Source organism: Myzus persicae, unplaced genomic scaffold (assembly GCF_001856785.1).
Source record: "Myzus persicae strain clone G006 unplaced genomic scaffold, MPER_G0061.0, whole genome shotgun sequence".
NCBI lineage: Eukaryota > Metazoa > Arthropoda > Insecta > Hemiptera > Aphididae > Myzus > Myzus persicae.
In genome coordinates this window covers 371,126-386,910 of record NW_019101814.1, presented here as the reverse complement: position 1 = coordinate 386,910, position 15,785 = coordinate 371,126, and the positions used below count along the sequence as shown (strand labels likewise).

General features: G+C 27.7%; 2 protein-coding genes across 4 annotated transcripts; both read left to right on the top strand.

The window, feature by feature from the left end:
* Window positions 1-2,765: 2,765 nt before the first annotated feature.
* On the top strand, window positions 2,766-9,033 carry LOC111030494 (esterase FE4-like). 3 transcript variants are annotated; one of them, XM_022310014.1, is made up of 10 exons: window positions 2,766-2,920; window positions 3,749-3,940; window positions 4,956-5,105; window positions 5,268-5,427; window positions 5,499-5,684; window positions 5,753-5,946; window positions 7,855-8,020; window positions 8,104-8,285; window positions 8,408-8,676; window positions 8,763-9,033. In XM_022310014.1, the coding sequence occupies exons 2-10, from the start codon at window positions 3,761-3,763 to the stop codon at window positions 8,953-8,955; spliced, it is 1,680 nt and encodes a 559-aa protein (XP_022165706.1). In that variant the 5' UTR covers window positions 2,766-2,920; window positions 3,749-3,760; the 3' UTR covers window positions 8,956-9,033. The 3 variants fall into 3 exon arrangements, with proteins under 3 accessions (XP_022165706.1, XP_022165708.1, XP_022165707.1); XM_022310016.1 differs by lacking the exon at window positions 2,766-2,920 and adding an exon at window positions 2,955-3,152; XM_022310015.1 differs by lacking the exon at window positions 2,766-2,920 and adding an exon at window positions 3,123-3,235.
* A 4,092-nt stretch (window positions 9,034-13,125) lies between these two features.
* On the top strand, window positions 13,126-15,454 carry LOC111030502. Its single transcript, XM_022310031.1, has 2 exons — window positions 13,126-13,293; window positions 14,930-15,454. The coding sequence occupies exons 1-2, from the start codon at window positions 13,243-13,245 to the stop codon at window positions 15,248-15,250; spliced, it is 372 nt and encodes a 123-aa protein (XP_022165723.1). The 5' UTR covers window positions 13,126-13,242; the 3' UTR covers window positions 15,251-15,454.
* Window positions 15,455-15,785: the final 331 nt, after the last annotated feature.

Here is a 15,785-nt window from a genome sequence, read left to right as displayed (position 1 = left end):
CCTTCAATTGCGCCTATGATTATGTTTACCTGATTGTTTTTACAATATTACTAAAGTGAAATATATTCCTCTAACCTAACCATTGTCATTGAGTTGTATAACTAAGATTTGAATTTAATGTAGGTACCTATTATATTTAAAACTAGCTGAATTAAGTTAGGAAATTAACTAAAAATAAAAAACGGGTAAGGGGGTGACGCTCTGCTGTACATTAGGTGTCTATTAAGTCATTGTCACGGGTGTCTTAAATTTGAATTTAATGGTATAAAACTACTGTACACAAACAACGATTTTGAGAGAAGACCTATAATATTTCTAAGTAGGTATATTTTATGATATTATAACTGTATTAGGTTAGCCAGTTAATATTTTTAAACTGATATTTTAACAGTGTGCCTCTTATTAGTTGCCTCTCATTTTCAGTTTTTTGACCCAATGAATAAATTATATAAATATAATTTTATTGACATTTAAAGAAACAAAACTAAATACTTGAAAATTGAAATTATTCTGTAAACAGCTCAAAACAAGTCAAAGTATTTTGAAAATGTTATTTCAAGAAAATAAGAAAATTGCTCTATAGCAAATCAAGTGAACATCCTATTTATAAACATTTGAACTTCAAACGCTCATAAAAGTTTAATTTGACTTTTCGGTAGCCTTTTTTTTGTTTTGATAAAAGTAGATATGATTATGAGAAATCTTGTATACATTTTCGAATCTTAGATATGAAAATTAAAAATTTTATGAATTTCTAATTAACAAGCTATTCGACTCAATATGACTAGTGATGTAATTAGATACATTTCCAAGAAAAATGTTATTATTTGTTTATATTAACATTAATTACTAGGTACCACGAAAATATTAGATATTATCATTGCCTCTGTACTTTTTAATTATGTTTAAAAAAACAAAATATTTAAATCCATCCATTTTGTAGAATTTATTTTTGATTTTAAGAAATATACTTCGAAATTCAATGCATATTTATAGTTTTTACACGCTGAAGACAAAAAGTAAAATAAAGTATGCAAAGTAAAATTGTATTTTTAAATTTTGGAAATATCTTGAATATTAAATTTTTGCAATTTTACATCACTACTTATGAAATTATAGCTTACCCATTGTTTGATCCTATTTATATGACTATAGTTATCAGATGAATGGAGTTGGAGTTTAAGATTTATAAATTGTGTATTGATTGATTTGCTGCTGAAACAGTCAGGGTCAGTGATATAAGCGAATGTTTTGTTCAGTTCAAAAAAGTTTATTACGCCTTATACGAATATTAGAGATGGCAAATCTTTTTTCTCTAATGTATATATATTAGAGTGCATAAACCCCTGAGATTTTTTAACCATACACAAGTATAATATATTTTTTAACCACGTATCAGGTATTGACGATATTTAAGAACTTTTTATTGTTTTCTCTAATTGAGCCACCTTTATATTTTCTCATATTAAGCCATAACATAGGAAAAAATAATTAAGTTCAATTTTTTAGAAATATTTAAGAATTTTTTTGTTATTTTTCTGACGCTAGTGAGCCATTTAATAACAACAAATAGTGCCACAAATGGCAAGCGTGCCGCAGTTTATCCCCTGATTTACTTTATGATCCACAACTATACTAAACTATAATTACCAGATTAATTATGAGAATATAACTCAATTCATATTTGATTTATTTACTATATATTTAACTATTTAAGTTAATATTCAACATTAATAATCTTTATATATGTATTTAAATTATATATATTTTATGTTATTTAGACAATGTGAACCAAATGTAAAGATAATCACTATATCACTATAAGTATTTCTGAAACTATTATCATACTTTTTGTAATAGTTATTATTTGGATTTTTTTTTTAAATCTAACTCACCTTTATTACTACTTATCTATCAAATACTAATTAAAATATATTGGTTTTATTTATTAGGAAAGCTTATAATAACGATTGTTCTTATTATTTTGAATTATAATTTATACATACTTGGATTTAATTGAGTATTATATACTATATTGTCTAATCTTAACTTATTAGTTATTCTGATACTTTGGCCATTTTGAAGTAATCCGTGTGACATCATTGGTGAGGATTATAATATAATGTTAAATCATTTATACATAAACCCGCATAAACCAACTACAATCAAGTACGTATGTAAATTGTAAAATATGTCTACTGTCTAGGCATCTATTACAGTGGTCCTCAACCTTTTTTGTTTTATGTCACCCTTAGCCACTATTATCAAACACTAATTTATCAACATAACATAAAAATATTAGACAATTGAAATTGCATATTTTAAAGGAAAATTCTAGTGATTATAATTGTATTTAAAAAAAATACAGAGCGAAGAAAAATAATAATTATACACTTTATTTGAGTTCAAGGTTTAATAAACACTTCAAATTGGCAAACTAAAAAAAACAAGAATATTGAAAAACAATAATGAATGTTAAGTATTATAATATGATTATAGTACTATGTTGTTCCATTATTGGAACGTTGCTGGTAATAGTACGAATTAATCGAAAAATGAATAATTCTCTTATTTTTTTCCTTTTCTCGTGGATATTTTATGCCACCCCTATGCTGGATCCATGTCACCCTGGCTGAGAACCACTGATCTATTGTGTTTACTGAAAATATTTGTTATTTATTTAAATAGTGTCAATTACTAAGATATCGTTTGATGCATAGATATGGTGATTTGCCTATAGCTTGAAGACCAGGTGTGTTAACTCATTTCAATTGGACAGGTAGATAGGATTTCGCATAAGCACATCAAGTTTTACTATATTTTTTCATTTACTTTTCTGGTAGTCGATTTCGCATTATAGTCACCTATGGTTTTAATTTGATATATGACATTCAAATACCTGTTAGAGCATAGTCGAAATGTTTGTAATATTTAATTAACATTTTAAACAAAGTAGTATCTATCTATAACTATTACACGCCTACCGATTTTTTTTTAATCAACTGTTTTGTTTTTATTCGTTAAAGATTTTAATTTAACACTAATTGAACATATTTTCAACTATTTGAGTTTTATTTTAAAGTATATTCAATATTGTTGAATAATGATTATTCTATTAAGTCTTAGTCTAATATCAAAAATGTAGTTTAAAAGTAATTCTGTTTTTGAATTTGGCCGATATTAATATTTATAGTTTTGAACCACCTATTTGAGAAACGACGTAAGTCCATAAAAGGTAATTCTGAAAAAACAAGAAAAAACTGTTCATACCAATGATACATAGTTATTTTTCTTTCATACTAATTATTTACAGTGGTAAAATTAAATATTTTTTTTTTGCAAATGTTCACACATGATCAACTATCATTTGATACCACATTCCACTCAATATCTCGATTTTTGATATTTTGTGACTTACGTCGTTTTTAATTTTAGTAAAATATGCAACTTTTGGTGCATTAATTATTTGTTCTCGTATTTTGTACATGTAGTAATAATATACGTATAATTTAAAATTTATACTTACCTCTACAAAACAATGAATACTAATTTTAGTAATAATATACATTTCTATGAATTACGAATTAACTTATTATAGTGGCTTAAGTTTTTATTATAAATTATAAGAGTTGTCTCTATCTCATTCAAACATTAAGTTTAAACTAAAACATTACATTATTATTTTTGATCAGAAATTCTCTATTTATAAATTTAAAATAATAATAGTTCTAAAATATAATTTTTTTAGTTCCAGTGAAGTATGGAAATATTTATTATTTTAACACTACTTTTCGGTTTTGTATTTGGAGCGGATGACGTGTTACAATTAGACCAAGGAAAATTGACTGGTAGTAGTTTGAGGTCGAGAAATGGACGAGAATTCAAAGCTTTTCAGGGAATACCCTATGCCAAATCGCCTACTGGAGATCTTAGGTTTAAGGTAAATTATACTTTTATGCATGGCTGGTTAAGTTATCTAATATTTTTTAGCTCAGTAAGTTATTTATTATAGAACAATTTAATTTAAATTCATAATTTAAAAAAGTCATTTTTTAAAATAATAATACAATTATTTTTTTTATTTTTAGAAAAGATATATAATAATGACAACTATTGGGTACACAAAAGAGTATGTAATTCTGGATTTAATAGTAATATTTTTATTTCCCCAAACTTGGTTATCCCTATAGGGAACAACTGTTATGTCCTAATTTTGTCTTAATACCTTTTATATTATGTGAATATGTAATTATATTATTATTTATTATTTATAAGTTACAACGTATTACTATTTAGTTTTCATTACAAACATATAATTTACTTTCTCATTTTATACCCATTTTGTATACATTTGTATTTATAATTTATATCCCTAAGTTTATTGATCATTACTATAAAAGTATAGACTATAGAGAGTCCAGAAATAGTGTGGAGCACTTTGACAGTGAAATTTAGTAGTCACCTATTTAAAATACTACATACTTATACTTATACTAATACTTATACGATTTATAGTATAAAAGTATAACCTATAAATAATATTTAATATTTTCAATTAACAAAATGTACAAGAAGTATATGAGGTTTTATATAAGGAAAAAAATTTACTTCACGAGACAATACAATTAATTACTCTTAAGTTACTGCATAACATGGATATCTTAGATTTAAGGTAAAACATACATTTTTAATAGATGCCTAATACCTAAATATTTATTATATAATGGCTACATACTTTAAATAATGTTTTTAGTAGATGACAGTGTTTCAGTGGCTAGTAATAAATATCAGTATTTTTTTAGTAGTAGGAACATTTAATCTACATATAACCACATTCACTAATAATCGTTAAAAACTTGTAACTTATTATACTTTGTAAACTATTATCCATACTAAACTTCTTAAAACAATTCTACCAAAATGTCATTAAATGCAACTCAGATAATTGTTATTAGGATCCAGTGCCAGCGGACCCGTGGATAGGTATTTTAAATGCTACAACTGAGCCACAACCATGTATTCAGAAGAATTTGTTTCATTATCAGAAAGTGGATATCCTTGTCGGTGCAGAGGACTGTCTATATATCAATGTGTACACTCCAAAAGTAATCAAATAACATAAAATACATTACAGTTTTAATAAAAAAAAATGATTAAATAAGTCTATTCGTAACGAAAAGTACCTAATTGATTAGTTGATAAAATATTGAATATCGTGTTATTGAAAAACGAAAATGTTGTTAAATATTATTTTATGATATTTATAGATACCAAAAACAGATGATCCAGAATTACTTCCAGTTATGATTCGGATTCCCGGTGGAGGGTATTTCGCAGGTTCAGGGGGTTTAAGTTCAAATGGCCCTCATTTTTTGTTGGATAAGGATGTAGTTATAGTTAGCTTTAATTACAGAATTGGAATTCTTGGTACGTTATTTATTTAAGTAACTATATATAATATTATTTATTTAATATTTATTTCCAATTATTAATCTTAGGATTTTTAAGTACTGAAAACGATGATTTGCCTGGTAATTATGGTATGAAAGACCAAGTGTTAGCACTAAAATGGGTCCAAAAAAATATTAATAAATTTGGTGGAGATCCAAAAAAAGTTACATTATTTGGACAAAGTGCTGGAAGTGCTAGTATTGCCTTACATTTGTTATCACCAATGAGTAAAGGTAAATACAAATACCTAAAAAATATCAAAATAATATTATGTAGGTTTATTTTATATTACATGTTATAGGTTTGTTTCACAAAGCAATCATGGAAAGTGGATCATCATTAAACCTTTGGAGTGTGTCTCCACCGGGATGGGCAAAACGCAGAGCTTTTACTATTTCAACTATTGCTGGGTGCCCTCAAGAACCAAAACAAATGATTGAATGTTTGAAAGAACTTCCTGCAAAAGTATTAGTGAATCTATATAACAATTTATTTGTAAGTATAATTTTTCTACTTTTAAATATAAACTAAAATGTTTCTATGTTTTACATATGCTTGATCTTCATCAACACCTTATATTTCTTTACTATGAATTGAAATATAATAAGTATACTTGTTATTAAATCATTTTTAAATGAATTATATTTAAAGTATATTATTTTTATTTTTGATATTAATTATATGATTTTACTTTTTAATTTGGGTTATTTGTATTACTATAAAATGACGATATTTATATTCTTATTTGATAAATTCTACTTAAGATTTTAAACAGGTTTTACACCATATTTTGTCGTTTAAGGCCCTTTTCAGCAGAAAAAATATTTTAACCTTCAATATTGTAGAGTGTGGTTTTTGATATAAATTAATATCAACTTTATAACTAGTGGAGCCAAATGTGAAAAAGGGTAACTGTCACAGTGTCACCTATGCTGTGCAGTAGGACGTGTTGAATGTGATTCAGCATCGAGTATTTACTGATATTTTAAATTTGAAGTCAATGTAATATTAGCGTATGAACAACGATTTTGAGCGAATACTGTCAGCCAATATTATTAAATATATTAAGAATTAAATTAAATTAATATTTGTAATTTATTTTGCTATTTGTTTAATAGTGTATTACCAATAGACAATGGTAAGTTGAACTAATTTATTCTAAAACTAAATAATACTTAATATAATATGATGTATTATAATTTATAAAGTTATATAGTGGTGTACCTTTGCTAAAAGCTTGGAGAGGGGGCAAAATAACATTGCTACCTAATTTTATCATGAATTATGGTTCTTGATAAAAATAGTTTAAAATTACAATCAATATCCTGAAAACTCCATTATGTACAGAAAAAAGTAAAAACATAATTAACGTTAAGTTCTAGAGCAAGCGAATTACAAAATTATCAATTAACTAAAATCGTTTAGCTGGTCCGCACGCGGTCGCGGTTTATATCCGGCCCGGATTTTCTTTAAAAATTAAACACCTATATTTAAATAGGTATATTCAAACGAAGTAAAATGGCAAGCGGACGACCGCCTGGGATCGCGCTTGTTCAATTTTCGCGCGGTCAACCGCATCCGCTAGCCAAAATAAACTGTGGATTTCCAATAGGATTCATACGAGGCAGATCGTCCGCTAACCACCGCGATTTTTTTCCAGCTTACTTGCCATTCATAATCCGCTTCGTATAAATTGGACTTGTTAGCGGCCGAAATCCATGTCCACTCGCGGGCGATCCGCTCCGTGTGTAACCAGCTTTATAGTTAGTTTGTCTGCTGTTTGAGCTTCAACAGTTTAAAAAATAATAAAAATAAAAAAAATTCTAAATATTCTTAAATAGTTTTAAATTAGTCGTAATATTTAAACAAATTTATCATTGTGTATAGAAAAAGAAAATACAAATAATAATGAAAAGTTTTATGTTTTTTAAGTCAATATTATTGATTTCATGATATAATAATAAAATTCGTATGATGATAAAATCGTTATTAAAGTTTAAATATCCAAATTGTTATTATTTGAAATTTAGGTTCATATACAAAATATATATGTGGCCTTATCTCAAGCTATTTTTAAAATTTCTAGTGAAGATGAATGGATACACTCATCAAAGGTTACCAATAATTATTAAGTGGGAGGCTTTTTGAAAATAAAGGGAAAAGGACAGAGTAGAAGAAAATGGTTGATTCGTTATTTTATATTTTTGAGTGAAATTAATACTTGAATGAATTAAGTAAATATTTTGGGGAAATTGGCCGTGCTGAATTTTTTAGTGGTTTTTACTTCTTGATTTATTCAAACAATGAAAAATATATAGAGACACAAATATTTAGACAATGTACACAATTCAGTAAAATTGTGTACACAATACATATTCGAATTATTTGTATTTATTTTTACAGGAATGGAGATGTTTCCCGTTTAGAAATTTGATGCCTGTTCTTGAAAATAGTACAAGTAATAAAGAATCATTTTTGTATGATTATCCTTTGCTTCACTTTAACCAAATAACAAAAGTTCCAATATTGATGGGAATGAATTCCGGAGAGGGTGGTATTTATGCATCTCGTGAGTTATAATAATGTAAAGAGTTGATGATAGTTCTCCAAGAAAATAAAAATGTATACGTTTTATGTTTATATTTTGAACAGGAATGTACAACGCAACTAATCTTGTGTACACAGAGTTTTTAGAAGATTTCAATCATTACATGTCATCGTTTTTACAGTATAGATATACTGCAAAATATTCAGATATTCCATTTATTGGTGACGAGATTAATAAACGATATTTTTCTAATGGGAAATTGGAAGATCCTTTGAGTGCTGTAAAAGTAAGTATTGAATATATACAGTGTGTGTAGTAAAATAATGTTAATATAAACAAGTTGCTTGTCATAATTACTTGTTTTTGACACAAAGCTTTAGGAAATTAATTAATTTTAAATGTTTAAAGATGATTACCGGCGGTCTATTTTTACACGGTATTTTTCAAATGGCCACCAAGCTATCACAACCAGTTTACTATTACATTTATAATCATTCGAATGCATTTTCATTCAATTCTTTATATGGGCCATATCCATTTCCAAGAAAATTAGGTGTAACGCACACCGATGAAGTGACAAGCCTATTCTATTCTGCCAGTCGGGGTGACTTAGAGGGAGAGGACCTTGATGTATCATATCTGATGGTGGACATATTTACACATTTCGCAACGTGCGAGTACGTTATTATGATTGTGTGATTGTAACTTATAAGTGTACACAATTAATCGTATAACTTAATAAAACTTTAACATTTTGATTTAGCAACATCACCACTGACGGTAAAGTAAATGGAGAAAAATGGCCGACATTCGATACAGAAAAATACGAATTTGTTTATATTAATAGCAGTATTCCCTCGATTAAAAAGAATCCATATGTTGACGAGTATGAGTTTTGGAATAGTTTGCCACTTTTATCTGGATTGAACGAAGAACAAGGATCGGTTGAAAATTAAATATGATTATTTATTCTGAAATGTATAAGCTATTAGCTAAACATATACTTGGATTTTACGTAAGTTTTTATTTACTCGGGGAACAAAAATGTATTAATCATGAATAACTAATTTATTGTTATTTAATTATAAATATTTTTTATGTAATCAATGTTTGAGAGAGACAAAATAAATATCTACAATAATAGTGTTGATTAGTTATTGCTACATCTAAAAAAGAAGGACGCTTATAGATTTCAAAATTTAATTTTTAACCATATTTTAGTGTCGAGCCATGTATTTATTATTTTTACTAATAAACCAAATTTGATTATTTTTTATAATCAAAAGTAACTCAAACATGTGTTTTATTATCCTAGAAATGACTAATAATAGAATTAGAGCCTTATTTGCTTCAAATTAAATGTCTGACTTTGGTATTAAAAAATAGCAGATATGCAATAAGTGCGATTTTGGTAATTTTTTTTCTTGAACCTATTTGATTACTTACTTATATGATAATAAAATAATTGTATTTATTCTTTCAATGGCCTTTTAAAAATTAATTAAAAAATACATACCTGGAATGATTTTTATGATCTTTTGTTAACTCAACCGAAATTATGAAACGCAATCTGTTCATGAAAAAAATAAGAAACAGAAGATTGCAACATAGAAAATAATGAGTAGGTAATCAACATGAACCTAATAAGAGTAAGAATATCAATTTTTCCAAAATCACAACAAAAAATTAGAAGAATGTAAACGTAAACAATGCTTGTTTTATTAAAATATTAAACTAACTCAAAATTATTTAAATTGTAAAATATAAAATTTATTGAAAATGTATTGCTTTTGTTATAAAGAATATCCACCTAAAACTTTTTCTTTTTTTTCATAAAAATAGTCACCCTAGTGTTGGCACTTACATATCATAATAATACTAGACGTTATATTATTAATTGTTAGTCGAATTTCCACAGTTGTATACGTACAATACAGTGTATATAATAACTGATGACCGATTGACTTTATAATATTATTATTGTCTGGTGAGGTATGTCTATGACCGCGGTCCAATATCTACGAATAAATTCAGGTGACTAGATGTGTGTGTTTAATATATTATTATTGAAAAATTAAAAATTCTAAATTGAGCATGGAAGTTTACCTGCCTATATACTTCAATTATTTAATTTGACCAGAACAGCACCCTTCTCAGCTATAGACGAACATAAATAAGTATACATTTCCAATTTGTATTCTTATGTTTTTAAAGATTGTATTAGTTTTAAAATTTGGTGTTTTTATTTTGCTTGTTAATATTATATCAGCACTAGTGTATACCACGAACTATTACGAGCACTTAGTATAAACTAGGAAATTCAAAATATTATATCAAGAAATATCTCATAGGTCTTTAAAAAATTGTTTTAGCACTGGTGTGTAAATATTTAATTCCAGCATTAACTAATTGAGTAGCATGCAAACAAAATTCCCCTAAAATAATAGTTATAAACTATAGTAAATCGCTTTTGCTCTACAAGAAACTAGTAGAAGTTTTGATGTTTTTGAAACGTCAACGTTATGAAATTGCTTTCTGGACTATAGGTACAGCTGTTATTATTATATAAACAAAATAACACTGAGGATGTATAAGAAATTTAATTTCCGAATTGTCAAGGAAACCAAAATTGTTTTTTCATTTGATTGCTGCAGTTATTGTAACTCGCATATTTCTTGCATATTTCTCTGTACAGTTTCACGCTAATAATTCACGTATTATGACATTGTTTAACTTATACATTTTTGTGTGCTTCATTTTTTGCTTTGGGCCATTAGATGGCGCTCCAATTGGAACCAGAGGTATGTATATACCTGCATTAAATAAAAATAATTTTTGGAAATAATTTAGGTTTACCAATTTCACACATTGATATTTTTACGAGACTTAAAATATCAATGGTGTAACATCATAATAGTTATTACGATTTAAAATAAAATAGTAAACTGTTCGGTATTCTAGTGGAAGACAACCAAGATGGCTTTTGGAACAAGCTGTCATCATCGGCTTCGAGCGACAATGTTTGGACGTTAGCAGCGCGACTGTTTCCTTCGTGTATAAGTCACTGGTTTTCGTCTTCTTCCCTAACGAACGAGCCGCAACCATCGCCTCTATTGCTTGAACATTGGTCTGATGGCCAAACTTCAATTCCAACAACAGAACGGCGACCGTCTTCGTCACATGGCAAAAAAGATACGTATGGGTCAGTCTTGAATTCGTCACAACCGTCGCCGACCGATAACAAGAAAATCGACTCGACGTCAACCAAATTAAATGGTTACAATGGAAAAAAAAGAATTCGGACTGAAGGCCAAACTTTAATTCCAACCATAGAACGGCGACCGTATTCGTTGCATGACAGAAAAGGTGTGCGTAGGGCAGTCTTGAATTCGTCACAACCGTCGGGGACCGATCACAAGAAAAGCGATTCGCATTTCTCCAAATTAAATGATTATAATGGAAAAAAGGGAAGTAAGTCTGAAGGCCAAACTTTAATTCCAACCACAGAACGGCCACCGTATTTCTCGCATGACAAAAAGGGCGCGTGTAGGGCAGTCTTGAATTCGTCACAACCGTCGCCGAACGATCACAAGAAAAGCGATTCTTATTTATCCAAATTAAATGATTACAATGGAAAAAAAGGAATTCGGTTTGATGGCCAAATTTTGATTCCAACAACAGAACGGCTACCATATTTGTCTCATGACAAAAAAGGTAAGCGTGGGGCAGTATTCGATTTGTCAGTACCTTCCCCGACCAATCATAAGAAAAGCGATTCACATTTAATCAAATTAAATGATTATAATGGAAGGAAAGGAATTCGGTCTGAAGACCAAACTTTAATTCCAACCACAGATCGACGACCGTATTTGTCGCATGACAAAAATGGTACGCTCGATACAGTTGAGGCGTTATCTGACGACAATAACAAAAATCAAACGTCATCCGATATCAGCTTTTGGTTTCGAGAATTTTCAACGTACGCGTGGTTGTTGGATAAAAAAAATCATGTCGGTTGTATCTTTTTACCTCAACCTGATATTTGGAAATTTATTAAGTCTGGTGGCAAAACTTCATTGTTACAAAATGAATGGCAACCGTATTTGTCACCTGAAAAAAATGTTACGCGTAGGGCAGTCTTGGATTCGTCACAGCGGTCGTCGACCGATCACAAAAATAGCACTTCGCTGTTGACCGGAGTAAATGATTACAATGAAGGAAATAGAATTCGGTCAGACGACCAAACTTTAATTCCAATAACAGGACTACGGCCGTATGTGTCACACAAAAGAATAAATACGGGATGGCCAAAGTCGTATACGTTATATCCGTCACCGATGGACCAAAAAAAAAAGTCACGAAACCAATATTCCCCACACTCCGAGTACGATGTTTCGGACGAGAGTTCAAATCACACTCACTGGATAATCAATAGGGAGTTATTCATTCAATACTACGATTAACGACGAAATAAGCTCTTTGCCGTCTTCCGGCTTAACAACACAAATAATATACCGGAAAGGTAACACATTATTTTCCAGAAAATTACGTGTCACCTTTCCGACATACTATTTGTGTTGTTACGAAATGTTTTTGTTCAATAAATTGTATTATGTTACTGTATTCATTGGTTTGTCCTTGATATCTAAACTTTTAGACATATCTTTTTATACGGTAATAGGGTTTAGCTGTTATAAATTATAAATTATAAATTATAATATTCTTACAACTATTGGATTATTATTCTAAAATAAAAAATTATAAAATACTCAGAATTATTGACAATTATCCCAATAATAATAGTATACACAAATATTTAGTATTATAGCATTTACAATAATTAAATAAGAAACATAATTATGGCACAAATTAATGATTATTGAGAACCTACCTATTACAGTGTTTTGATAATTACGTATAATTATAACAGACCAACTGTTGATTTAATGTTTATATCGATATTCATTTACAAAACTTAATTGTTGCACCCATGGAAACTTCATATAATAATATTTAAACAATAATTTTTAAATGCGTATCATAATAATAGTTGATAACAGTAGAAAAATTATTTTTGAAAATAACAACAATCAATAAAGGTACACAATATTATATAGGTACCAAGGCAGGTATTGCATTGCAGTATATTAAAATAGGAATAAAACAGTATATTTCAATAAACTCTCGTCAATCGATTTATATTTTTTGTAGGTGACTAAGTGTAAGTCATAAGAAAATCTAAAATGATAATTACGTGGTTATGTGTATTCTTTATGACATTCAACTTGTGCACAGTAAGTATTCATAAATTCAATCTAATTTTTGTTGAATAGGGGCATTTGTGATAGAATTTCATTCAAAAGGAAAACGAGTATTACGTAATTGTACCAAATACCAATAATGTATTAGTGTATTATTATAGTGTTGCAAAAAAACTGTTTATTGTAAATTAAAAATGATTTACTATTTTATAAGATAAATATTTGATAATGCACTGTAATTTTATGCATATTGTAAAATGAACAATATAAAATACAAACTCTAATATTTGGTGTAAAATACTGAGTTAAAAGCATTTAAGATTGCATATGAAATCTTTGAAATTGAGTACCTATCTTAAGAAGTCTTAACTCCGGTACTTCTTGTTCCTGATGGAATGATTTTTTAATATACCTACGTCCTACACATAATATGGTGCAGATACACCAAGCATGCTCACTTCCATTTTTTTCATTTAAAAATGAACTAATTTTGGATTTTTTAAATTTAGGTATTTTTAAAGATCTTGCATTTTTTTGGTGTACTTAATTTAAACTTCCCATTAGTCGTTTTTCAGGTTTAAAACGATAATTTTTTGTTGTTAATATTACTCTAATATGTAATAACAACTAATGAGAGACCTTGTATTACATTTTTAAGTTTTTTGACGAAGCAGAAATGTATTAACAATAATTAAATGAAAACTAAGTAGGTACCTACATCAAAAATTTCTTATGCCCATGAATAGGTGAAAAGTTAAAATATTTAAAACATTTTTTCACATTTGCGAAATGGTCATATAAGTATTTTATGAATATTCAAACTATCTACGGTTGCTTTTTCTAGTTACTGCAAACAATCAAATCGATTTTGTCGAAACTGTTTTCGCTCGTTTTTGTTTTTTTTTTTTTTGATACTTTTGAAAACTGCTGGTAATTTTTACTTTTGATTACCCTCTCACCTCTTTCTTCCTAAGTACCAACTAAATTCACTTTCTCACCGGAAAACATGCTAAAGTAGAAAGTCAAAGCATTTTTATTGTCCCGAAAGGTTAATATATAAAATACACATGATTTTTTTTCATTGAGTATATAAATATTTAAGTTTTTGTTTTGTTGTGTATTATATTTTGTATTGAAAATTATTCCTAAACATATTATACATTAAGTAACTATACAAAGTATTTTTTTTTCGAAATTACTTTTTGAAACCCTCTTAAAGTTATGATGAATTTTTCAATCTTAAATATTATCTTACCTGCCTTAAATTGTTTAAGCTATGATTTTAATGTTTTTAAGATTACAAAATATAAATGGTGGTCAGCACAACTAAACAATTTGTGAACCTCTGGTCCAAACGTAATTTACTGACTAATTTTGTAGACATCTATGATCTAATCTANTCTTAAAGTTATGATGAATTTTTCAATCTTAAATATTATCTTACCTGCCTTAAATTGTTTAAGCTATGATTTTAATGTTTTTAAGATTACAAAATAAATATATAATTAATTTAAATTATGGCTGTAATATTAAATTACCTTTGTAGAATGTCATTTAAAAAAATAAAGTACTACCATATTATCACATTTGTTATCAGATGGTTAAGATAATATATTTTATTATTAATATAGTATGTAAAATGTACTATCGTATAGTGTTTGTTTTTTAGGTATATAGTGAAGAAACTATTAAAGCTTCAAAAGTAAAAATAATAAGATCAATCAAAAATTCGGTTGCATTTCATACCAAGCGCTTCATCGCCTTCATGAGACGTTGCCCAAGCTATTTGAGAAGATTCTTGATTTGGCTTAAGAAATACGCAAAACATGGTATAAAATGTACTGCTCATGGATTGACTCACATGAAATGTACAACCATGGATGGATTAAATAAAGTAATTAGCAATAAAGCTTTTAAACGAATACCAAGTTTTATACGGAAACGTTGGACTAAAACTACCCTTACTTCAAAATTGTGTTTCAAAGATTAGGTAGATATCTAATAATACCCTTAATTATATTATAAAAATATGTAAATTGTTAAATATTCGTAAATATTTTTACGAATTTCTTAAAAATATGTTCTTATTTATTTTATGATACCACACTAATTATCGTTTACTAAAAAGAATATTGATTTTTTTTAATAAATCCTTAATATTTTTTATGGTACTTGCAATATAATAACATATAATAATATGATATAATATGTATTTAAATAATACATTTTATTTATTTGTACTCGTGTAGTCTTCTGTTTTTTCGTTTTATATTAATAATTATCCCATTTATAAGCTGGTGTGATGTATTATCATTATTATGAGTTTTTAAAAGACAAATGTGTAATTTGAATATTTTTTCTGTAATAAAGAATTATAATTATTATATTATATTTTATTATTTTATGACATCAGAGAGTCAAAATATTTTGTATTCATTTTCTGTGATTCACACAAACGATAACACCTGCCGGTGTGGTGAATGCACTATAATAATACGACGATTAACACAGCACAGGAGGATTTG

What these genes read in the sequence shown, in the direction of transcription:
- LOC111030502 (XM_022310031.1), top strand. Translation starts at nt 13,243, where the DNA reads ATGATAATTACGTGGTTATGTGTATTCTTTATGACATTCAACTTGTGC. An exon ending in TGACATTCAACTTGTGCACA is followed by an intron (nt 13,294 to 14,929) that starts GTAAGTATTCAT and finishes TTTGTTTTTTAG; the next exon opens with GTATATAGTGAAGAAACTAT.
- LOC111030494 (XM_022310014.1), top strand. Translation starts at nt 3,761, where the DNA reads ATGGAAATATTTATTATTTTAACACTACTTTTCGGTTTTGTATTTGGA. An exon ending in ATCTATATAACAATTTATTT is followed by an intron (nt 5,947 to 7,854) that starts GTAAGTATAATT and finishes TTATTTTTACAG; the next exon opens with GAATGGAGATGTTTCCCGTT. An exon ending in ATCCTTTGAGTGCTGTAAAA is followed by an intron (nt 8,286 to 8,407) that starts GTAAGTATTGAA and finishes AAATGTTTAAAG; the next exon opens with ATGATTACCGGCGGTCTATT.